This window comes from Mauremys mutica, chromosome 4 (assembly GCF_020497125.1).
Source record: "Mauremys mutica isolate MM-2020 ecotype Southern chromosome 4, ASM2049712v1, whole genome shotgun sequence".
NCBI classification, from domain to species: domain Eukaryota; kingdom Metazoa; phylum Chordata; order Testudines; family Geoemydidae; genus Mauremys; species Mauremys mutica.
In genome coordinates this window covers 146886984-146911132 of record NC_059075.1, presented here as the reverse complement: position 1 = coordinate 146911132, position 24149 = coordinate 146886984, and the positions used below count along the sequence as shown (strand labels likewise).

Below are 24149 nucleotides of genomic sequence, written 5' to 3'. Positions count from 1 at the left end.
ATCTGTGTATGGTTTGTATCCTCTCCCCACAAAGGCTGGCCTGGGAATTGCTCAGCGACTCAAGGTGCTCATTCCACCTTTCTTCTGGGGTCCAGTCCCTGCCAGCAAGGGGAGCTCAGGACCTGAACTCTGAGCCATGCTGCTATTAGACTGCGATTCCAAAGGTCATCATAATGGAAGACCTACATGCCATACCACAGGACCCACGACTGTGAACAGTGAAACTTAGCCTCTGTAATAACTGCCCATTTCCTGCCACTCCAACGCTCCTCGTGAGCTCAACTGCGTGACACTGACCCAGGAGGGTGTGCGAAATGGTTAGAAAAGCCATTCAAGGGATTGATAGAATGATGCTTTTCACTTTGCTAGTGTTTTTGCAAACGGATAAGACACTCACAGGGCCCCCAAAAGGGCAGAGCTTCTTCCTCTGCTCCTCGCTGCCAGAGAGAGAAGAAAGTACCTCTTGATCTGGGGCCACTGGCAGAGGTGAGGTGACTATTAATCAGCCAGGAAAGATACAATAGGGAGAGCACATGGGGCAGAAGTTGGAATGCAGGACCTCATATAGCTATCTATACCCAAGGACATTGCAAAAGCAGCTGAACTTCACTCCTTCAAGACAGCTGAAGAGAGACTGCAAACCGCCAAGCTATAAGCACTGAAGGAGTCACTCACTGAGTTGCCATCAGTTGATTAGTTTCTGGACTGCCTGCAGCCACATGGAGCTGTGAAGCCCCTGGTGGTGCACAGCATGGTGCAGTAAGAGAGATAGGGAATTGGGCAAGACTCCAATAGCAGCAATATACTCGCTCAGCTGTGAGGTCAGGGCTTCAAGGTCAGTGATTGTGGGAACCACTCACACCTTCTCCACTCCGGAGGGCCAGAACTCTGAACCCACTCAGCTCCTGGCAGTCTAGGGAGGGGGTTGAGACCTCAGCTCCCTAGCAGGTTCACGCAGGTGAATCCAGGGGAGGAGATGGGCTGGTCCCCTCTCTGCCCACAAGGCGGGGAGTAAGTTTGGTCCCCTCCCTATAAGGCAGCCCCCACATTCACGGCAGCGTCCTCTCCTCCCTCCTACCACAGGGAGTTGCTGAGTAGTAGCTGGCCCTGCAGAGCTGAGTCGCCCCCAATCCCTGACCTTGAACCCTTGATTTTACAGCTCAGAGTGACTATTAGCTATTGTTGGAATTTTGCCCAACTCCCTAGCTCTTCCCTCTGCTGAACAGGAAAGGAAGTGGAGGAGAGGTGCTTTGGGAGGACAGCAACTTGTGGGGAGGGAACTGAAGAGGAAGATGTGGTTGCTAACCAGAGGAGGAAAGGGAGAGCCTAGTAGAGGGAAAAGACTGATGTGTGTGTGTGGGGGGGTCACACGTATAATTTTGGAATGGCTCCCCCCACTCCAAGAGCAAGATTCCTTCCCTTCAAGAAAGTGAAAGTAAAGCCCCATTGAAGTTTTCAGGATGAGAGGGAAGGGGAACAGTCAGGGAGACCCATTCAGCCTTTGTCACTAGGTCCTAGTTACCTCACTTTGCATGATAAGTGCTCAAGTAGTGAATGAGCCAAAAAAAACCACAAAGAAGAATGTAGGAAGCTGGACCTTTGCAAGCTAATAGAGACCATGCACAGCTGCAGGTGTGTGTCTGGGACAGAGGAACTTCACCTTCTAATAGGAAAGCTGCACCTTTCACACCATCTCCTCTCCCCCTCGCAATGCCAACAAAGCACGTAACCAGTCTTCCAGCAGGGAGATGTACTGTTCCTGAGGGGAATTAATGGCTGAACCCCCCACTGGACATTCCAGTACAGAGGGCAAATTCAAACCCAAGCAAGGAGGAAAGTGGACCCCCTCCCCTGGACATTTCAGGAAGAAGCAGTCAAGTTTCTAAGAGACAGTGATGGACACTCAAGAATGATCTGGGTGAGAAAACAAAAGCAGCCTGACTTCAGCCCCAATAGTGATCCCAGTGAATCAGAATCATAACAGTGACAGAACAAGTCTCCAACTGCAAAGGGAGCAAAGGGATTAACTCCAACAGTTTATCCTCCTCCCCAACTCTGAATGAGGTCTGGAATGCTCACGACAAGTACTTTAGTGGGGAATCTTTTTATTCCATTCCAAGAGTGTTTTGGGTGTTCAGAGCCTCCACAACACATTCTTCTCCATGTAGTTAACAGGAAACGAAAGTGATTGCATAGCACCAGCTCCCCAATCTCCCCTATCTGCCCTAGGGAAAGTCTACACCCACCCATATCAGGTCTAGTTATAGCACACCAGGCAGGCAAGCTGCCAAACCAAGACCATTTAGTACACAGTGAACTTTATAGCCAGAACGGCAGGCTGGGGATTCAAAGCCATTCCAGTCTGGGATTTCAGAGCAGGAGTTTAGGAACTGAGCCAAAGTTCAGAGATGCCCAGATTCCACAAGGGAAAAAAACATTCTCTTCCAGATCTGTAGGATCCACACCCCAGGGGTTTAGTGTTCCTGACACCAGCCACAGTAAGACCTGTACTTCCAGCTCCCAAGCACATCAGCAGCCACAGCACAGCACACTAACACAAGTCACACCTTCATGCCACTCATGGGCAGTGGAAGCCACGCTCAGGGAACTAATGGCAGCATTCACATGCCCAGCCTTTATGTTGTGGAACCTGCACACCAGTGTGCTTGCATCAGGATTCACATTACCAGCCTCTAAGTCAGGGTTCGGCAACCTTTGGCACACGGCCCGCCAGGGTAAGCCCCCTAGTGGGCCCGGCCGGTTTGTTTACCTGCCGCATCCACAGGTTCGGCTGATCACAGCTCCCACTGGCTGCAGTTCGCCATTCCAGGCCAATGGGGGCTGCGGGAAGCGGCGACCAGCATATCCCTCAGCCCGCACCGCTTCTGGCAGCCCCCATTGGCCTGGAATGGCCAACTGCAGCCAGTAGGAGCTGCAATCCGCCAAACCTGTGGATGCGGCAGGTAAACAAACGGGCCCAACCCACCAGGGGGCTTACCCTGGCAGACTGTGTGCCAAAGATTGCCGATCCCTGCTCTAAGTGCTCTGGGTGTGTGGAATCCACACTTCCAGGAAATGTGAAGCCTGACACTAGTGCACTTTGATGTGTAGGTCCTACTAGCTAATTGTTCCAGCCTTCACCCTCCAAGCAAACAAAGATTCGCATACCAGATACTAATGCCAGGATTCCCACACTCAGCTTCTCAGCACAGTGAGAATTCCTCAAGGGCAACAGTGCCTGGATCCACCCTCCAAGCACCAGAGATAAGAAAGTATATACCAATCTCCTAGAACTGGAAGGGACCTTGAAAGGTCATTGAGTCCAGCCCCCTGCCTTCACTAGCAGGACCAGTTTTTGCCCCAGATCCCTAAGTGGCCTCCTCAAGGATTGAACTCACAACCCTGGGTTTAGCAGGCCAATGCTACCATTTGCTCCTCGCAGAGCAGGGGCCCAGGTTGATGCTGGAAGGAAGCCTCATTATTTGAAGATAGACAGGGCAATGCATTCCTGTCTTTCATGCTCCTAGCTAGACTGGACTTCCCCACACTGAGGCTTTGGCTACACTTACACTTCAAAGCGCTGCCGCGGCAGCGCTTTGAAGCGCTAAGTGTAGTCAAAGCACCAGCGCTGGGAGAAAGCTCTCCCAGCGCTGTCCGTACTTCACCTCCCTGTGGGGAATAACGGACAGCGCTGGGAGCGCGGCTCCCAGCGCTGGGGCTTTGACTACACTGGCGCTTTGTAGCGCCGCAATTTGCAGCGCTGCAGAGGGTGTGTTTTCACACCCTGCTGCAGCGCTGCAAATTTGTAAGTGTAGCCAAGCCCAAAGTCACAACATGCCCAGGGAGAAGCAGCAAGGACAGTGAATGTTTCCATGCTCCTTTAGCCTGGAGGTGGGGTTCTCCACATAGCAGCCTCAGTGACCATCTGAATCCCAGGGAACTGAGGCTTGCTCTTACGTTTAGAGAGAAACTAACTGATTTCCAGAGGAGTTGTTGAGGCTTGTCTTTCCACTGTAGATAACAACAGAGCGCTTGGAAACTCAACAGTTCCAGCCTACCAGGCAAACTGAGTCATACTTTGGGAGCTGAGGCATAGATGGTTTCTCTGCTAGTCACACTTGGAGAAACCAGTTACTTCATAGACCAGAGGGGGGAAAACTACATCTCGCGGGCCACATCCGGCCTGCAGGACCCTTCCCTCTGGCCTCTGAGCTCCTGCCAGGGAGCGGGGTCAGGACAGGCTTGCGGAGAGCCAGCCCAATTCCCCGTGGGGCGGAGTCTAGCCCCTGGCCCTTCCCTTTCTACTCCCCTCCCTCCCTGCCTCCCTCACAGTCACAGTTCCCCCAGCACCTGGGCAGCGTGGCTAGCACTGCCAGACCTGGTGCTCCAGGGTGGCGCTATCAGGGGGCAGGGGGAGTTCCAGGGAGGACGGTCAAGGGTCCTGTTGCCAGGGGCAGAGCAAGCCAGGCCCCCCTCCACTCCCAGCGTGCTTGGCCCCTGTCCCCAGCAGCCAAGCCCAGACAGGGAGCGAGCCCTGCCCGACTGCCAGGGAGAGCAGCCAGACGAGCAGGGGACACGCACAGAGAAAGGACTAAGCCCCCCTTTCCCCCACCCCACAGGTAACATGGGGTGGGGAGAGCAGGGAGGGTTGGATAGGGGACCCCAGGAGGGGTGGTCAAGGGGTGGGGAGCAGGGAAGATTGGATAGGGGCGGGGATCCCGGGGGCGGTCGGGGGGTGGGGACTGTGGGGGCTGGATGGGGGTGGGGGTTCCGGGGGGCTGGATAGGGGGCCAGGCCACACCTCGCCTCGCTGTTTGGGGAGGCGTAGCCTCCCCCAGCCTTCCCTACCCAGCCCTTCATACAATTTCTATATCTGATGTGGCCCTAGGGCCAAAAAGTTTGCCCACCCCTGCCATAGACCATGCTCTTTAATGCAGCCAGATCTTCCTCTCTCCCCAAAGATAGCTGTTATAGCACAGGCACAATCACACCCCCAAAACGCCCCCCTCTTCCTCTTCTAGTGGCTATTTCACTTCCCCCAGGGAGACAATTACTTCACAGGAAACAACCCCCCACGTCTGACTCTGGTGCTGCACTCTGACCTTTCCCTCGGTATAGTTAAGAGTAGATGCTGCTGGCATTATCACATTCACTTGGCTGAACTGTGAAGGGGAGGGGGGGATATTCTGGCCTTTCCAGTTTCTCTCTAAACCCTCATTGCAAATAACCCTCCAGCTCCCTGTGGTTGTATTTTGTCAAGACTGCAAGGGGTGCAATACAGCTAGAACCCTCTTCTCAGACTCCCTGTGACAGGCCCACTGGGAGGCTTGATACCACAGCCCACTCCAATTCCAGGCAAATCTGATCACACTTCCTGCTTTACTTTCACTATTGCCCACCCACCCTCATGGGGCAGGAGCAAGCTCCCATTTCCTCCTATGGAAAGGGAAGTTAGGTTTCCTTGGCCCATTCAGTCCTTGGTCTCAGCTGAGACTGACAAATGGAAAAATCAATGCCAGTGGCTTTTTTGTGATATAGACTCATGTGACTGTCGGAGACTGAGCCTTATCAGTACTCAGGCAAGCTCAAGAGAGATCAGAGTGACCATAAATCTCAGCACCTTCAGAAAAGAAAAGATCCACTATAAAACAACCCAGCCTGCCAAAAATAGTGCCACCAAAATCCCTCCAATAAACCAAGTGAAGAGATGTGCATATTCACTTTAACAAACATGTAAGGCACTCAAGTATCATAGGAATAGGCTCATTGTAAAGAAAGAGACAAGAAGAACACGGGCCGACAGCCATCCCTGCAACCCATACACTCTTCAACTCATTTCAAACAGGAACCGAATAGCTGTGAGCAGATGAATTTCCATCACTACTGATCTGGCACAGGTTTGGCTGGGGCCCCAGAGGCAGGACAGAGAATCCATACCCCATTCACCATCCCCCCTGACTGAAATAGAGCTGCAGTTGTCAGTGCAAAAGACTATATTCCATTTCATATCTCCTGAGATAGTACTTTTCAAGGTACCTGGCTTTCCAATGCTTTCAAACTACAAGTACTAAACAGCAAGCTGAAAATCCAAACCCATCCTTGCATCTGGATGGCGCTTTTCTGTCTGCAGAATGCCCATAAGGAAAAGGATTGGGGTGACTGAAGGAGGACAGGGAATGAGGGGTTAGCAGCCACTGGCTGCTTTTTTTGGTACAGACTAAAACATAAGAGATGGCAGCTTGTTTGGAGAAGTGGGCAATTGTGTTGCTTAATCAGGGAGCCAGAGAGAGGGCAGCTAGGAATTCTGGGAGGAATTTGAGCAAAGGGACAAATAGCAGCTGTACATTAAGAAACCTCTGTGAAAGGTGAGATTATATAGCTGGCCAAATTGTCTTCAAAGGGGAAAGAGAGTGAAAACTAGGTTTACAGAAACTCAGGGGAGCAGGCCTGGAAGGGTGTGAAGGGAGGGGGGAGAGAAATGGATCCCAAAGGGCTTTCCCTGTCCTAAATGATTGGAAATGTTCAGGAGAAACCCCCAATACAAATTCACAGCTTCTTCCTCCTTCCAAGAAGAGAATGAGGGACATAACTCACTTCCGTCTTTATTCTCACTCAAGTCAATGCTGTTTTCGCAGCTTCGTCTCAATAGTGGCCAATGACCCTAATTAGTTTAAACCATATTATGTGACTCGATGCCTCTCCTAACTAAGTCCATACATTAAAATGGACTTCTTGACTTAAGCACGTAAATCCTAGGTCAGGTCTCAGATGGACTAATGGGCAGCACAGATTACATGCTGGAAAGATGCAGTGAAGGATCCACATGGGCCACAAAATTACAAAGTCTCCAAAGACAGCCATCCAGGCAGTGTAAATAGAAACCCACACACCAGTCCGATTCTCACACCCCATTGCTGAGGATCATCATCACAGGCCAACGAGGGGCCTGCAAGTCGTTTGAGTATTGGCCTGCTAAACCCAGGGTTGTGAGTTCAGTCCTTGAGGGGGCCATTTAGGGATCTGGGGCAAAAATCTGTCTGGGGCTTGGTCCTGCTTTGAGCAGAGGGTTGGACTAGATGACCTCCCGAGGTCCCTTCCAATCCTGATCTTCTATGATCTTAAGTCTTTACATGGAACCTACTTTTTTCTCCTCATCTCTCTTCTGTTTGTTTAACTCCATGTAACTATGTGTGTTTTGTTTTCCAAATCAAATGCTTTAGGACCAATGCCAGCAGCACAGCCCTTGTAAGCAAACCTGCAATAAACAAGACAGCCCTAGTGAGCAATCCTACTGGAGGCAGTTTGGGACTGGGCTGCTCCCATACCTGACCACAGGCTGTGGAGAGAGCAGATTGAAACATACCAGGCTTGCACCACTGTCACCTGATTGCTGCTGTCACTATCCAGGGAAACCAAAAGGGGAGGGGACCTCTCTGTAGCCACAAACCAGGCAGCTCACAAGTGACAGAGGAGGGAAAATACAAGGACAATGATTCAATCTCAAGAATTGTTATCAAGTGAGAGTAAAATCAGATTTGCAGCCTTATGTTCCTTTCCACCCCTCCCACTCAAGCAGCTGTGTAAAAAAAAAAAAAAAAAAAGGATCAAGAGGGGACTCGGTCTCTGAGCTGAAGGAAACAATACAACATAGCCCTCAATAATCTGACTGGCAATGTACTGTTTTGGCCTCTCTGAGCTGTGCTCCTGTCTGGCGGTGCTTTGAGTTTTAATCTGACGCTGTAAAGTAGGTTAAACAACTTCAACTGACCTACAATTAAATGACTCTGCCCAGGTATTTCCATCCTGAACAAACCTGCTCAACAGTGCAGGTGTTTAAGTAATCGCAACAAGGCTTTGCAGCTTGCAGGCCTGTGAGAAGAAGATCTAGTGGGAGAAGGGAGCTCACTCTTATACTCAGTGATTTTTCACACCTGTCCAGCTGCTGGCTCACAGACTGGTGGTGACTGCCCCCTTTTCTCCTACTTTTACACTCTTCTGCACCACAGTGAGATGCTACACATCACAATGATGGGAAAAACAGACTGTGCATCTTATTCTAGCATGGAAATGCCACAAATGACAACTCACGGAGAGAGTACAAATCTGGAGGGCAACCCCCAATTCTTTCCCCGTTTTGCACACACTACTACACGACCTGGCTGGCACCATCAATCAATTTACTTGTCAGGGGATGATATTTTACAGCCCAAAATGGTAAGGGTGTTGTCTTCCTTTCACTCCTCAGCACCTGAGTCAAAGTGGATATACTAAAGCATGTCTGATTAAATAGATGCCTTGAATCCCTATGCTGGGAATTCTGAGGGCTACTGGACAAAATGTCTGTCACCCCAAATCACACTGGGGAGCAATCAAGCCAGCACTACCCTCCCTATCTAGATACATCGTCCTTCAGTACTCTCCAACCGCGCTTTCAGCTCTACAGCTTTATGATGAAGTAGCAAGCGGGGAAAAAGCATGCCCTGCCCTTCTCTTTTCACGCCTCTATTGAACAATCTAAGGGTTTCCCCATAGCACCATGGGCAGCTGGTATACTAGGCCAGGGGAGCCTCTGTCTCCCCTGGTGCAGCCGCTGCCATGGGACCCAGGTTGCGGGTTTGGTGGGAGAAATTTTTGCTCTTTATTATGCCCCATGCAGGTTCTGGGGTGGCTGAGGAGAGATTATGTGCTATTCAGCTTCCTGGGTTCATTAGTAATCTCCCTGGACTCCAGGATGCTGAGTAACACACTGCCTCCTCAGCCACCCAAAGTGGGGTTCCCCCCACCGCCCATGCCCAACACTAATCAAACCCTTTGCCAGCCAATATTAGTGGCTCCTCCAGTTCAAAGCTAGGGTTCAGGCAGTAACGCCCAGCAGGGGAAATTCTTGCCCAAGGCTTAATAAAAGACTCTCAGCAACAGCAAGTCAACTCATGAACGGAGCTAAGTGCATTTCTCAGCTGCCCCTCCATTCCCAGAGGCAGCTCCTCACTCATGCCATCCGGTAGATGTGCTCCACAAAGACCAGACATCAGAGCAGCTAGTGTTTGAGAGGCACTGGGAAGAGGAGGGACCCCTGAAGATGCCCCAGCATCCACCCAGGCAGGGACGGGAAGAAGCGCTTGATTGACAGCTGTCTCCACTGGAGTTGGGTAGGTTCTAAAGGGACACGTCTCTTCTGCATCAGTCTCGACTAGTCTATATTTGGTATGTTTGAGCCCTGTCTATCCTGAGTACCTGACTAATCTTTGCTCAGTGGCTGAAGCTTCACAACCACTTCCCCGACTCCACGGAGGCTGAAAGAGAGAAGGAGCCATTCTCAATTCTCAGCAAGATTAAAGCCAGAGATGGGGCCAGATGGCCAACCAGAGGGAGATGAACTAAAAAGTCCACCCTGAAAAAAGTGGGCATCTGAGCACCCAATGCGCTTTCCTCCTCCCCTCTACAATGGGACCAAGCCCTAACAATGGCAAGATTTCACTTCACATCAAAAATCCGGATATTTCTAATACAATACTGGGATAATTCTAACACTCCCAGAACCCCTCACATGTGGTTACCAGCAGGCACTGGAGAGAAAACCCAAGGGTGGCCTGAATAGTACAGAGGCTTCAGCAAAGAGGCAACATCTCATTGCTTTGACAATGAGCCTCTCCAGCACACAGATCATTCCCTCTTCCCCACTCCCTGCGCTAGCTTTAATCCCTCAGAAGTCACATGTGTACTGCTATTTTACTGAATGGAATTAGAGACTCTCTCATTCATGTGGTCTGGGGTTCCTGCATACCCTAGTATTTAGAAGAGCCACAGCCACACCCTACATGCAGTGTATAATATGCAGAGTCTTAAAGGTCAAGGGCACCTGAGCTATTCAGTTCTAACTCACAGCTTAGAATCAAGCCACTCTTCCAAGAATGGGGGATGAGATGGGAACAGCAACAACTCAAATAAGCTGGGTCCTTCCCAGGCCTTCAGGTCTTATTCTGCCTGACACTGAAACCAGAACGTAATGAGCTCTGCCCCAGATGAGGATGAAAAGAACCCTACCCCAGAAAAACTTACCCCACCAGAAAAAATAGGTTGATGCCCACCACAATCCAAGGCCCCTCACAGCTGAGAGGTGAACATGGGGCATGATTCTCCTGTAACATCACTGCATGGCACAGGCATCCCCTAGCCCTGTCACATCAACCAGCACTATTATATCTCAACGCTCTCCCATGCCTAACAGTATTCAGCATGATTATCTATCACCATCCTTACTCATCAACCCCTGACATGGTTATTTCCCAATCCCACAGGTAAATCAAGTCCCATTCCAGAGATACTGAACCCCTCAGACCACTCTTGGGTAAAATCTCAGATTAACTGCAGTGAGTGAACCAGATGGGGAGGGGCTGTGTGGGAGTCAACGGGCATTATTCCTTGGACTTTCCCTTGTATCTTCCAAGTCAATTCTGTTAACTCTCTAAATAATTATTATACACACACTATTACCATCCTTCCTGGATCCAAAAAACTGCCTGTGGCTTTGGTTACCCCCAATATATGAAAACTCTTCCAGATTCTTCACAGATACAGAGGTCACATGGGGCCACTATTCACACACAGGATGATTTGTAATATGATCCTTGGGCTAAGGCTTGTGTGTTATTCCAAATGTACAAAGACAGCAAGAAGCTGAGAATTGTGGCTCAACAGCTACAAGGCACCTTGCTCTGGCAACTGGATAGGATTCAGTGTGTGCCATTTCCTCTGACTTCATCTTGACTGGAAAAGCCAAATAAAATGTATCTGAACCCAGCTGAGGTGGTGGGGCTGGTTGGGGGCCACTCTGACACTGAAAAGCACAACTGCAGAGCCCAGACTTTAGATTAAAAAAGGCATCATCCCCTCCCATCTCTTCAGCAGGCTCCTGACAAGAGATTAACTCCTGTATCAAGTCACCTTACCTCTCCCCCTGCCCAGATCTGACCTCCACACTCAGTCATAGTAGAATAAGGGGCCAATTTGATGTCTTAGGTAGCCCCAAGTCACTTTGTCAGCAGGCCCAGCTTCCCATACCTGGCAAACTATTTGTAACTCACGTGAAGGCAAAGAAGAGGGTGGTGGCTCCCACTAGGAAGATGGCAGCAGCTGAGACCGGGACGTATTTGCTGGGTTTGAATCTCTTTCCAGATGCTGCTGGCATGTTGGAGCTCTGGTGGGGGATCCGCCCTGCAGCATAGCCCAGGCCCAACTGGAGTCAGAATGGACACGAAAAGGGGGAGGGGACCTTCAGAAGGGAGGAGGAGGGGGGTAGAGGGGGAAGACGGGAGGGAGAAGCCGTGGGGGTAAGCAGTTACCCAACTTCCTGAAATACACTTAGAGAGTGATCCAAATGGAGCAGAAGGCAGGAGGAAATAATCCAGAGGAAGAATCCACACCGATTCCTGAAGGGAGAGGCCCAAGAACACAGCCAAGGGAGTCCACGCTGCTCCCTGAGAGTTTGGAGATGTACCGAAGGAGATTTAAAAAATAAAATAGGAACCTGAATTCCAGTTTAAACTACTGCTGGAACACGACAGCTGGGAGCAGTCAAACTACAGGTGCAGAAGCACCTCCCCAAGCAGCTTGTGGCAAAGGCTGGCTTCAAAAGTAGAGGCAAAGAGATTTTATAAGTTAGGGTGGGGAAAGTGGCAAATGGAAGTTGCAGAACTCTGCAGCACATGGAGGGAAGCCAAGCTGAGGAAGTCCTTTCCACCCCGGTGAGTACTCCGGGAAAGGTGACCAACTCAGGAATATGCCGCCATTAGATTTCTTTGAAAAAACCCACACCAAAATCCCAAGGTAGCCTCCTCTCCTTTTCCTTTTTAATCTGTTCCTGGTATCCAGCAGTCTCCTCCAGTCACCGCTCAGGTGGACGGGGTTATCCTGAAACAATGTGCTTGTCTTCCTCACACTGCTTGGCCCTCTCCTCCCCCTCACCCGAGGCAGTCGCAGAAACACACTCCCTGATTTCACCAGGATCTGAGGCTGGCTAGCGGTGGTTGTTTAATGTTATTTATTTCTCTCTTGACGGCTAAAGCTGGGTAACAGCTGGTGCGAGGTTGAGCTGTAAATCCTTTTCTTTGAAAGGGGGGGTTGGAGGGTGAAGTCAGTTGGCTTGTGCGTTTTCGTCCTCTTCCTATTTGTTCCCTTTTGTATGACACCCAAAACTCTAGTTTCCACTTGGTTTTTATGAGCAAAGTTGAATTTCAAATCCTTTCTGTGGTGATGGTCTCCACAAAATCCTGAGCAGGTGAGGTGAGACTTGAAAGTTTTCAGACAATTCTGTTAAAACGCCAGAATGCAACTGATAATTAAAACAATGCTGACTGGGCCCTTCTCACCCATGGCCTGGGAATCTAAGTCTGTTCCAAGCTGCTCCATTTTCATCTCCCTCCCCCATATAAAACCATTCCTCAATCCATATTTGTTAAAAAAATCATAAAATAATTAAAACTTGACATCTGGAACTCCACGCTTTATCTAGGGGAGAAAAAAAAAACAATTAACAAGGGAAGTCAGGAAAAATAACCATTTAACATATATTTAATATTAATAATGCACTCTGCATCTTCAAGGTACTGTATAAGCATTAGTTTGAAGAGGAAAACATGGTCTAGGTTGGTGATCAAGAGATGTTGCGCTCTCACCCAACTCTGACACAGACTCACTCTATAGGCTTGGGCATGTCAGTTAACATCTCTGAGACTCAGTTTCTACATCTGCATAATTGGAATAATGATACACAACTCTCACTGAGAGATAAACTTATTTTTAGTCACTAACTGACTGCCTTAACTAACTATCAGCCAGTTAACATGCTTATCTACTGTAACAGGACAGCCAACACATCTGAAAGGACGTTCCACTGAATAAGGCTGCAAATTTTAAAGATGCATACAAATAAGTGTTCTTTCAGACTTTGGGAATTGATTTTGTTTTTAAGGTCTTCAGCATAGGCCTATATCCCCCTTTCCCCAGCACAGAGTAATCACTGTTCTGCTTTGTCCAATCTCTCATCTCCAGCTGCTCCTACTTTCTCATCCAACCCATTCACTCAACACTGAACATTTCATCTTCCCTTCCAATCCTTCTCCACTGCCTTCCTCTTCTATCCTCACAGGCAACTCCACTGTCACAGTTTCCCCAGCTCACCACCACAGCAGCATCTTCAACTCTTCCCTCCACACCCCCATTCCCTCTATGTCCTGTTTCTTCCTCTCTGATATCACCAGGATCTGCCCTTTCTTTGCTAACCCCACCACCCGCACCTTTCACCACATCTCGTTCATCTCTCACCTCCACTTCCGGGATCACCTTCTCTTCCACCTCTCACCTTTCCCCCTTTAGGCCACCATAAATCCCTCCATTATTTCTCATTCTCTCCACCTCATCAAATTCAAGCTCTCTCTTCTCATCTGCAAGATGCCTACTCACTATTCTAATTTTGTCCTCTTCTCACACCCACTTATTCATTACAGCTCCTCCCAATGTTCTCTCATTACTCCTCCTTTCATCACCTCTTCCTTCTCTGCTTTGGGTCTTCCACTACACTTCCTCTTAGATGCCTGAACAGTTTCACTCTTCCTGTTTGCCAGGAGCCCTGTCTCTCCTTAAAATCCATTTCTCTGAGAAATCTTTCCCATTGTGTTTTCCTCCCCACAAGTCTCTCCACCCCTTGTCTGAACTGCTGCCCTGTATCTCATCACTCCAAGACTATCAGACCTACACGGCAAGGAACGCGACTTACTCTATTCTTTGTAAAGAAGAGTGCACATTCACCATGCTAGAGAAACAACTTGTAATGATTTCACAACATTTCACTACTTATTTCCATTGCCACTGCTAATCATTGCCGTTTCTGTTTAACTCCCTGTAACACAATGGTACAAGCATTACAAGTAGAATGCTTGTGGAGATCAGCTTACTGGGGAGGAGAGGGGAGTTCTGTCTCCATGACCAATTCCCTAGTCTGCGCTGTTTTGCAAAATACAGTGGTGGTTTGCGTGATGTGGTTATCTATCGCAGTGCAAATTAAGGCAGAAATCTCAACTCAGTTTACATGGGATAGGCCACCAAATAACCCTAAGTTCTCTGGGATAGGGACCATCTTTTTGTTGTGTTTGTACAGCACTTAGAACAATGGGGTTCTGGTCCATGATAAGGGCTCCTGGGTACTACATTAACACAAACAGTAAATAATAGGGCAGGGGTGTTTTGTAACTACTATCCCAAGAACATATCCAAAACAGCAGCTTACAGAGGAAAGGCCCTGTACCCAATTCCTAACCCCCTCAGCCATCCAGTCTACCCTTGGTTAGCATAAATCTACAACTCATTTGGAGAAGTTAAACCTCCAAACTGCACTCTTTTCACCATCCTCTGCCTTTGTACCCCATGACATGCCTGTTACATTTCTTCCATTAGGACAGAGATGCACTGGCCAGCCCAGGAGATCAGCCTCTCCCTTCCACTGGCATCTGAATTGATAATTTTATTAAAATAAAGAAGATAGTCACATAATTGACCCTACTCCCTTTTTAAATTTGTCATCCAAACTTAAGAATTTCAACTGTCCCAATATTGACTGGGTACGACACCTCAGGACGGGATGCAGAGATAAAGTCCCTTTACACCTTAAATGACTGCTTCTTGGAGTAGCTAGTCCTCCCACAAGAGGAGTGACAATTCTTGATTTAGTCCTAAATCAACAGGATCAGGTCCAAGAGGTGAATATAGCTGGACTGCTTGGTAATAGTGACCATAATATAATTAAATTTTACACCCCTGTGGCAGGGAAAACATCACAGCAGCCCAACACTATAGCATTTAATTTCAGAAAGGGGAACTATACAAAAATGAGGAGGTTAGTTAAACAGAAATTAAAAGGTCCAGGGCTAAAAGTGAAATCCCTGTAAGCCACAGGGAAACTTTTTAAAGACACCATAATAGAGACTCAACTTAAATGCATACCCCAAATTAAAAAACATAATAAGAGAACCAAAAAGTGTCACCAGTGGCTAAACAAAGTAAAAAAAGTAATGAGAGGCAAAAAGGCATCCTTTAAAAAGTGGAAGTTAAATCCTAGTGAAGAAAATAGAAAGGAGCATAAACTCTGGCAAATGAAGTGTAAAAATATAATTAGGACAACAAAAAAGAATTTGAAGAACAGCTAGCCAAAGACTCAAAAAGTAATAGCAAAAAATGTTTAAGTACATCAGAAGCAGGAAACCTGCTAAACAACCAGTAGAGTCACTGGATGATCGAGATGCTAAAAGAGCACTCAAGGACAATAAGGCCATTGCAGAGAAACTAAAGGAATTCTTTGCATCCGTCTTGACGGCTGAGGATGTGAGGAAGATTCCCAAACCTGAGCCAATCTTTTTAAGTGACAAATGTGAGGAACTGTCCCAGATTGAGGTGTCATTAGAGGTGGTTTTGGAATAAACAGTAATAAGTAAGGCTACATTTTAGTCACGGGTATTTTTAGTAAAAGTAAACAAAAATTCAAGGCCCGTGACCTGTCCATGACTTCTACTATATACCCCTGACTAAATCTGGGGGGAGAGCAGCCTGGGTGGGCCCGCAGATGCTGGGAGGGCAGCACGGGGGTGGGGGGGGGAAGAAGGCGGGGCACTGTGGAAGCTGAGGGAAGGGGTGGGGGCAGTCCAGGACCCCTGCTGGTGCTGGGTGGGAGGCGGGCAGGCAGCAACTCGCAGCCAGGCCGGGATCCCAACTGGTGCTCTGTGTGTGTGTGGGAGGGGGGGGGGGGGATTGGCAGGGCCAGCAGGTTCCCTACCTGGCTCCGCGCTCCCCGGAAGCGGCGATATCCCCCTCGCTCAGCTCCTGGCAGAGGCATGGCCAGGCAGCTCTGTGCACTGCCCCTGCCCAGAGAGCCAGCTTTGCAGCTCCCATTGGCCGGGAACTGTGGCTAATAGGAGCTGCGGGGGCGGTGCCTGCAAGCAGAGGCAGCGCTCAGAGCTACCTGGCCACACCTCCACTTAGAAGCTGAGCAAGAGGGATGCCAGGCGCACTGGCCGCTGCAGAAGTCACGGAATCTGTGACTTTCGTGACGAACTCACAGCCTTAGTAATAAGTGACCAGGACCAGATGGCATTCACCCAAGAGTTCTGAAGGAACTCAAATGTGAAATTGCAGAACTACTAACCGGAGTCTGTAACCTATCATTTAAATCAGCTTCTGTACCAAATGACTGGAGGATTGCTAATGTGACACCAATTTTTAAAAAGGGCTCCAGACGTGATCCCGGCAATTACAAGTCAGTAAGCCTGACTTCAGTACCGGGCAAACCAGTTGAAACTCTAGTAAAGAACAAAATTGTTAGACACATGGATGAACATAATTTGTTGGGGAAGAGTCAACATGGCTTTGTAAAGGGAAATCATGGCTCACCAATCTACTAGAATTCTTTGAGGGGGTCAACAAGCGTGTGAACAAGGAGGATCCAGTGGATATAGTGTACTTAGATTTTCAGAAAGCCTTTCACCAGGTCCCTCACCAAAGGCTCTTAAGCAAAGTAATCTGTCATGGGATAAGAGGGAAGGTCCTCTCATGGATTGATAAAACCGGTTAAAAGATAGGAAACAAAGGGTAGGAATAAATGGTCTGTTTTCAGAATGAAGAGAGGTAAATAGCGGTGTCCCCCAGGGATCTATACTGACAGACTGCGAAGAGCTACAAAAGGATCTCTCAAAACTGAGTGACTGGGCAACAAAATGGCAGATTAAATTCAATGCTGATAAATGCAAAATAATGCACATTGGAAAATATAATCTCAAATATACATATAAAATGATGGGGTCTAAATTAGCTGTTACCTCACAAGAAAGAGATCTTGAAATCATGGACAGTTCTCTGAAAACATCCGCTCAATGTGCAGTGGCAGTCAAAAAATGCTAACAGAATGTGAGGAACCATTAGGAAAGAGATAGATAATAAGACCAAAAATATCATAATGCCACTATATAAATTCATGGTATGCCCACACCTTGAATACTGCATGCAGTTCTGGTTGCCTATATATATATATATATATATATATAAAAGAATTGTAAAAGATACAGAGAAGGGCAACAAAAACGGCTAGGGGTATGGAGCAGCTTCCATATGAAAGATCAAAAAGACTGGGATACTGTTCAACTTGGAAAAGAGAGAACTAAGGGGGGAATATATTAGAAATCTATAAAATCATGAATGGTGTGGAGAAAGTGAATAGGGAAGTGTTATTTACCCCTTCACATGACACAAGAACCAGAGGTCACCTGATGAAATTAATAGGCACCATGTTTAAAACAAACAAAAGAAATACACTGTCAACCTGTGGAACTCATTTGCCAAGGGATGTCATAAAGGCCAAAACTATAACTGGGTTCAAAAAACAATTAGGTAAGTTAATATAGGATAGGTCCATCAATGGCTATTAACCAAGGTGGTTAAGCCTCTGATTGCCAGATGCTAGGACTGGACATCAGGGAATGGCTCACTTGATAACTGCCCTGTTCGTTTTATTTCCTCTGAATAAATGGCCACAATCAGAGGACAGTATAGTGAGCTAGATGAATCATTGGTCTGACCCAGTTTGGCTGTTCTTAAATAAGAAAAAGGTTTTATTGGCATGAGTTTAGGATGAGTGTTACCCATGAGCTGTGAAGCTCTTCATATTATCAGAATACACAAAATATTGGAAAGTCATCTGGGAGCTTATGTATATATATTATATTATTTGGGAGTTATATATATACACACCTCTACCTCAATATAACGCTGTCCTTGGGAGCCAAAAACTCTTACTGCGTTATAGGTAAAACCGTGTTATACTGAACTTGCTTTGATCCGCCGGAATGTGCAGCCCCCCCGCCCGGAGCACTGCTTTACCGCATTATATCCAAATTTGTGTTATATTGGGTAGCGTTATATCGAGGTAGCGGGGTATATATAAACTCCCAAATGGCTTTCCGATATTTTGTGTATTCTGATACCTGCTTTGAAGAAACACCCCAAAATAAAATTTTAATACATTAAACTTCACCCAACCCACCTTATCACTTGTGGATTCAGGGGGAAAGGCCTCTTTTGTATTTACAAGGTTTGCTTGCAGGTGATTATTTGTAGTAAATGGTTTCATCTAGAACTTCCTGTTTTCACTCACATGTGAATGTCCCTGAACAGTATCATTTGAGGCTGAAATTTTCCATGTTTGATCTTGGCCTAAAATTATTTTTTCTAGAGTAAAAAATGCAACTAGGTCCAGACTAGAATTTAAAGGTGTGTGATGTTAGACTGACTTTGGTGGCTGGATCTAATCAAAGTTTTAGAAGGTGTAACATCACACCTTTAAATCCTCAGCTGGACAAGGTGTGTTTTTTGGGAGTTCACACTTCTATGGAACCATAGTCCATATGTCCATTGTTGCAGCCAGTGATTGGTGCTTCTGATAGGCAGTCTGATTGTGTGGATAGGACTGAGGCAGGAGATGTAGGTTTTATTCCTGACTCTGCAACTGGAGTCACTGTGACATCTTGGGCAAGACATTTCACCTATGTGCCTCATCTGTGAAATGGGGATAATACTTGCTCTCCTTTGTAAAGCACTTTGAGATCTGTAGCTGGAAAGCAGGGCTATATTGGTTTACTAGTACAGTAATAGTAGCAGCAGCTAGGCCGGTACACTGTGCCTGTTACCTCTGGGGTAAGACTTTTACCCCTCCTTTTCCTCCTCTTTAAAAAAAAATATATAGAAAATGAAATGCATAAAACAACCACCAGTGCAAAGTTTAGGTCTTATAAGTAGGCACTGCACATAAGGAAATGCAAAAATAAAAGTTGTTCCTCCCAACCCCTGGCAATATTAACAGCTTGTGCGTAATATTTTCTATTCAGTGTTTTTTTTTTAAACATATTCTCTTTAAGAAAAAGAGGAGAAGAAAATTGATTAAAAATGATAAGCTCTTTGATACAGGGGCTTTTTTTGGTTTGTTATTTAATTACAGCGCCTAGTAGAATAGGGCCCTGATTCCTAATTGGGCTGTCTGGAGGCTAACTCAGTACAAAGAAGATATTTCATATGAACAGTGTGCCCAAGTTAATGTTGCTATAGGAATCTTAATATTTATATTTCCTGACTCTGATTCTGAGCTGTACAACCCTACAGTTGCATTAATACAGGACTAATTTTGCATTTAACTTTGTTAATTTTAATCTGTAGGTTACATCTGAATCTATCTATCTAATATATTTGTCTTTAATGAAAAGATGCCTTTTACTTACCCAGGTTCTGTAATGTCAAGGCCCTTCATTTTCAGTTTTTATTTTGTTCAGAATTTCTCAGTGTTTATTACAAAAAAATTAGTATGTATGAAAATCAGTGCAAAGAAATAACTTCACTTTTTTGGGTAATAGTGAGATGAATATTAGGGGATGGGAGGACAGAAAAAAGCAACAAAAAGAAAAAAGTAAAAGTATTGAAAGTAAAAGCAGTTTAATGCTATGATATATTTTAGGAACTGCCCATTAACAGCAAGTACATATACGCACGTGTAGGTTTTTGCGTATATTCCATTACTTTGCTTTACATTTATACTTAGACTAATTTATTAACATAAATACACCTACATCTAATGCATTGGATTTCCTTAAAATAATCAGGAATTTCATGTACACTGTACTAAAGTGGTCCAAATTTCAGGTGAATATTGGTAAAAAACAAATAGCTTTGGTAAAATCTGGGAAATGTTAGGTAAAAACTGAAAACAAAGGGCCTTATGTTTCATAGATGACCTTCCCTGCAGAGGTGCTGTCTGGAACTCCTTTCAGATCCTATTAGCATCTCTCCCAGCTGGAAACCAAAGGCTTTTGTAACAGAAGTGATGTACTTCTTTTGGTGAAGTGAGAGAGCCTTGGTCTGGATTGGCTGTGTCTTACTGGCCACTGGACTGGCCTATTTAAAAACACCATGTAAATCTCCCATCCCAGCATAAGAATAGCCATGCTAGGTCAGGCCAAAGATCCATCTAGCCCAGTATCATGTCTTCTGACAGTGGCCAATGCCAGGTGCCCCAAAGGGAATGACCAGAACAGGTAATCATCAAGTGATCCATTCCGTCACCCATTCCCAGCTTCTGGCACACAGAGCCTAGGGACACCATCCCTGTCCATCTCGGCTAATAGCCACTGATGGATATATCCTCCATGAACTTTTCTAGTTCTTTTTTGGAACGCTGTTATAGTCTTGGCCTTCACAACATCCTTTGGCAAAGACTTCCACAGGTTGACTGTGCGTTGTGTGTAAAAATATTTCCATTGGTTTGTTTTAAACGTGCTGCTTATTAATTTCATTTGGTGACCCCTAGTTCTTGTGGTATGAGGAATAAATAACACTTCCTCATTTACTTTCTCCACACCAGTCATGATTTTATAGACCTCCATCATATCCCCCGTTAGTCGTCTCTTTTCCAAGCTGAAAAGTCCCAGTCTTATTAATCTCTCCTCATATGGCAGCTGTTCCATACCCCGATCATTTTTGTTGCCCTTTTCTGAACCTTTTCCAATTCTAATGTATCTTTTTTGAGATGGAGCGACCACATCTGCACGCAGTATTCAAGATATGGGCATACCATGGATTTATATAAAGGCAATATGATATTTTCTGTCTTATTATCTATCCCTCTCTTAATGATTCCCAACATTCTGTTCTTTTTTTGACCACCGCTGCACACTGAGTGGATGTTTTCAGAGAACTATCTACGACTTCCAAGAGTTCATATAGGAAGGCAATTTGGATTTAGACAGGGCAGTAATATACAGGGCAGGGTGTCATTTGGATTTACACAGAGAAGGGGTGACACAGAGCAGGGCATAATTTAGATTTACAGAGATAGGTGGCAATATTCAGAGCAAGGAATAATTTGGATTTTACACATAGTTCCCTTGGGGGGTAATTTTTCAGTTATTTTGTAAATGCCACCAAACAACAGCACAAAACTAACGTGCTTGCCAGTTAGTTCATTGCCCCATTTGATGGCATCCATGGTGCATGCTGGAAAATGCTTGTGTGTGTAACTGATCCATGCTGCACTCTACCCAAAGTGCAGCATAAGACAGAAGCGGCCTGTAAACAAAGTTGGGATGCTAGATTTTCAATCATAGTGGGACATAACAGTCAGTGCATCTCAGCTCAGATATTAATCTTTGACAAAATATACACTTTATTATACAAAAATATCCCACCGGCAATAGCAAAAACTACCTCAGTCGAGGTCCAAGCTGTCCTTGGACAAGTAACTTTAACCCCCCCCCACACACACACACTAACCCAGGTTTACCCAGGAAGGGGTCATTAGCCTGAGTTTATTAGAATGGGGTGAATTGTAGGTTCCTTTTGGGGCTGTAATCGTAATCTATATTGGGGTAAAGAAATTTGGAAGTGGATGCAACTGACATTTACTCAGGTGGATGAGTGGTAACTTTTCTGATCTATGGGTATATAATACAGGGCAACTATCTGAGAAGTCTATTTTAGGTACTTATCTGGTAGGGTGACCAGATGTCCCAATTTTATAGGGACAATCCTGATATTCGGGGCTTTTTCTTATATAGGCGCCTATTATCCCCCACACACACACACACACACAGAGTCCCAATTTTTCATACTTGCTGTCTGGGCACCCTATTATCTGGCCCCCCATCACCCTGTGAGGTAGGGAAGTGCTATTACCCCAATTTTACAGATGAGAATTGAAGCACAGAGAGGCTAAGTGACTCACCCATGGTCACCCAGGGAGTCTGTGATGGAGCTGAGAACTGAACTTGGGTCTCCAAATCCTAAAATAACACCTTTTCTTTTCATGCAAAGGGTAGGGGGACTCCAAGAGAGAGAAAACAGGTTTTATGCAGGGGAGGCACTGTAATCCAGTGGGGGGGAAGAACTGAATTCAGGGAAATGGGGATTCCAAGACCAGGAAACAGGACTTGCACAAGTGAACATTGTTTCAGAGTGGGAGCCATGTTAGTCTGTATCAGCAAAAACAACAAGGAGTCCTTGTGGCACCTTAGAGACTAACAAATAATCCAAGAGGGGAGAAGGGGTGGTGAAGAGCGGTGGTACACCAGGGAACATGGCATACAATCCAGGGATGGAGGCAACAGGAGTGGAAATATAGATGTGCTGGCTAGCGAATAGGGATGTAAAGCCAGGGAAATTAATTAATTAGGGATCACAAGTGGGGTTATAGTGGCAAAGTCAGACTCAAAAGATAGTAAGGGTCCACACCAGAATAAAGGGGGATAGGGGAAGGGAGGGTTGCACATGGGTGACGGAATTCAATACAAGGAAGGAGGGCTGCAGGGTGGAGAGAATCAGCAGGAGAATTATTCTGAATAGGGGTTCACACACAGGATACAATGAGCAGGGAGAGGTCATATATGGGGAAAAGAGTCTCTGTGGGGGAAGGGAGTCACGCATGAGGGGAGGGAACCAGGGGTCTCCAGATCACACACAAAGAAAGGGCTTCTATGGGAGACCAGATCTCGGGGGAGGCAGGGGTGTTGAGAGGAGTCTCTGTGGTGGAGGAATCTATGGAGGCAGGGATACTGAAAGGGGAGGAGCCGTAGGGGCAAGGGTCTGTGGGGTCTCTTTAGGAAGAGGGGCAGTTTGGCAGAGGACTTTGTGGGTGTTATGGGGTGTCTCTTTAGGGGGAGGGCTCTATGGGAGTGGGGATGTCTCCCTGTTTGGGGAAGGGTGTGTAGGTGCTGAAGAGGTCCCTGTGTAGGGAGGGGCAGGGTGGAGGTACTAGGGAAGAGGCATCTGTGAATGCTGGGGTTGTCTGTAGGGGAGAAGCACTGTGGTGGATGGGGTACTGCAGGGAGAGGAGTCTTTGGGTGCTGTGGAGTGTCTCCCATAGGGGGAGGATCAGTATGCAGGAAGGGTCTGTGGGTGCTGAGGAATGTCTCTCTGTAGGTGGAGGGGCAGTGTGGGGCAAGGGTGGTGGAGAGAGGGGTCTCTGTGCTGGGGGTGCCAACAGGGGGAGAAGCAGTGTGGAGGCAGGGGTCTCTAGGGCAGAAGGACCAGTGTAAGGTGGGATATGTCTCTGTGGGAAGAGGAACAGGCTTGAGGCAGGGCTGCTGAGAGGGTGTGTATGGGGAGGGGCAGTATGGGGGTTGAGGAGAGGGGCAGTGGGGACATGGCACTGACGGAGGAAGGGGTGCTGAGAGGGTGTGTGTATGGGGAGGGGCAGTGCGGGGGTTATGGGGTCTGAGGGGAGGGGCAGTGGGGGACACAGACTCTGTGCAGATGGGGGTGCTGGAGAAAGGGGGCAGTGAGGGGTGCTGAGAGGGTGTGTATGGGGAGGGGCAGTGTGGGGGTTGAGGAGAGGGGCAGTGGGGACACGGGCACTGACGGAGGAAGGGGTGCTGAGAGGGTGTGTGTATGGGGAGGGGCAGTGCGGGGGTTGAGGGGTCTGAGGGGGAGAGCAGTGGGGAGGGGCAGTGGGGACATGGCACTGACGGAGGAAGGGGTGCTGAGAGGGTGTGTGTATGGGGAGGGGCAGTGCGGGGGTTGAGGGGTCTGAGGGGGAGAACAGTGGGGGGTTGAGGGGTCGGGGCAGTGGCGGGGGCGGGTGCTGGATACTGCGCGCTACGGGGGAGGGCCGGTGAGAGATCGGTGCGGGGGGGGGGGGGTGAGGCTGTCCAGGAGCGCAGAGGGGGGAGGGGTCGGTCTCTCTCTCTCTCTCTCTCCGGGCCAGTGTCCGATGCCGGGGGCGGCTAGGCCCGGAGCGAGGCCCGGCCTCCCCGAGGCGCTTTTCCCCGGCTCCCCGCGCTGCGTGAGGGCCCCGGCTCCCCGCGCTGCCCATGGGGATGGGCCCGGCCCAGCCCGCACTCACCCGCACCGCACAGTCGCTCCCTCCGCCTGCGCCCGGCCCGGCTCCCTGTGTGAGAGGCGCGTCCAGGCAGCAGGGAGGAAGCGCGCGCTCCCGAGCCCATTCGGGCGCGCGCTCCGCTCGCCGGTTGGTCCCAAGGCGCGCGCTCCGCCCACTCCTCCCCCCCCCAACCGAGCGGCCGTCGCCAGGTCGCGCGCCCGTCCGAATACTGCCAGTAGCTGATTGGCGGAAG

The 24149-nt window shown here is 47.8% G+C and overlaps 1 protein-coding gene across 2 annotated transcripts in view; it reads right to left on the bottom strand.

Moving 5' to 3' along the window:
- The window catches only part of ZDHHC5 (zinc finger DHHC-type palmitoyltransferase 5), a 40749-nt gene extending 16676 nt beyond the window's left edge, over positions 1-24073 (bottom strand). The window contains exons 1-3 of one of the 2 annotated variants that reach the window (XM_045015985.1): positions 23921-24073; positions 11343-12507; positions 11085-11214 (exon numbers count right to left, since the gene is read on the bottom strand). In XM_045015985.1, the coding sequence (XP_044871920.1) occupies positions 11085-11188 (104 nt within the window). In that variant the 5' untranslated portion in view covers positions 11189-11214; positions 11343-12507; positions 23921-24073. Of the gene's footprint in view, positions 1-11084; positions 12508-23920 lie in introns of both variants that reach the window. The other variant, XM_045015983.1, reaches the window with a different exon arrangement.
- Positions 24074-24149: the final 76 nt, after the last annotated feature.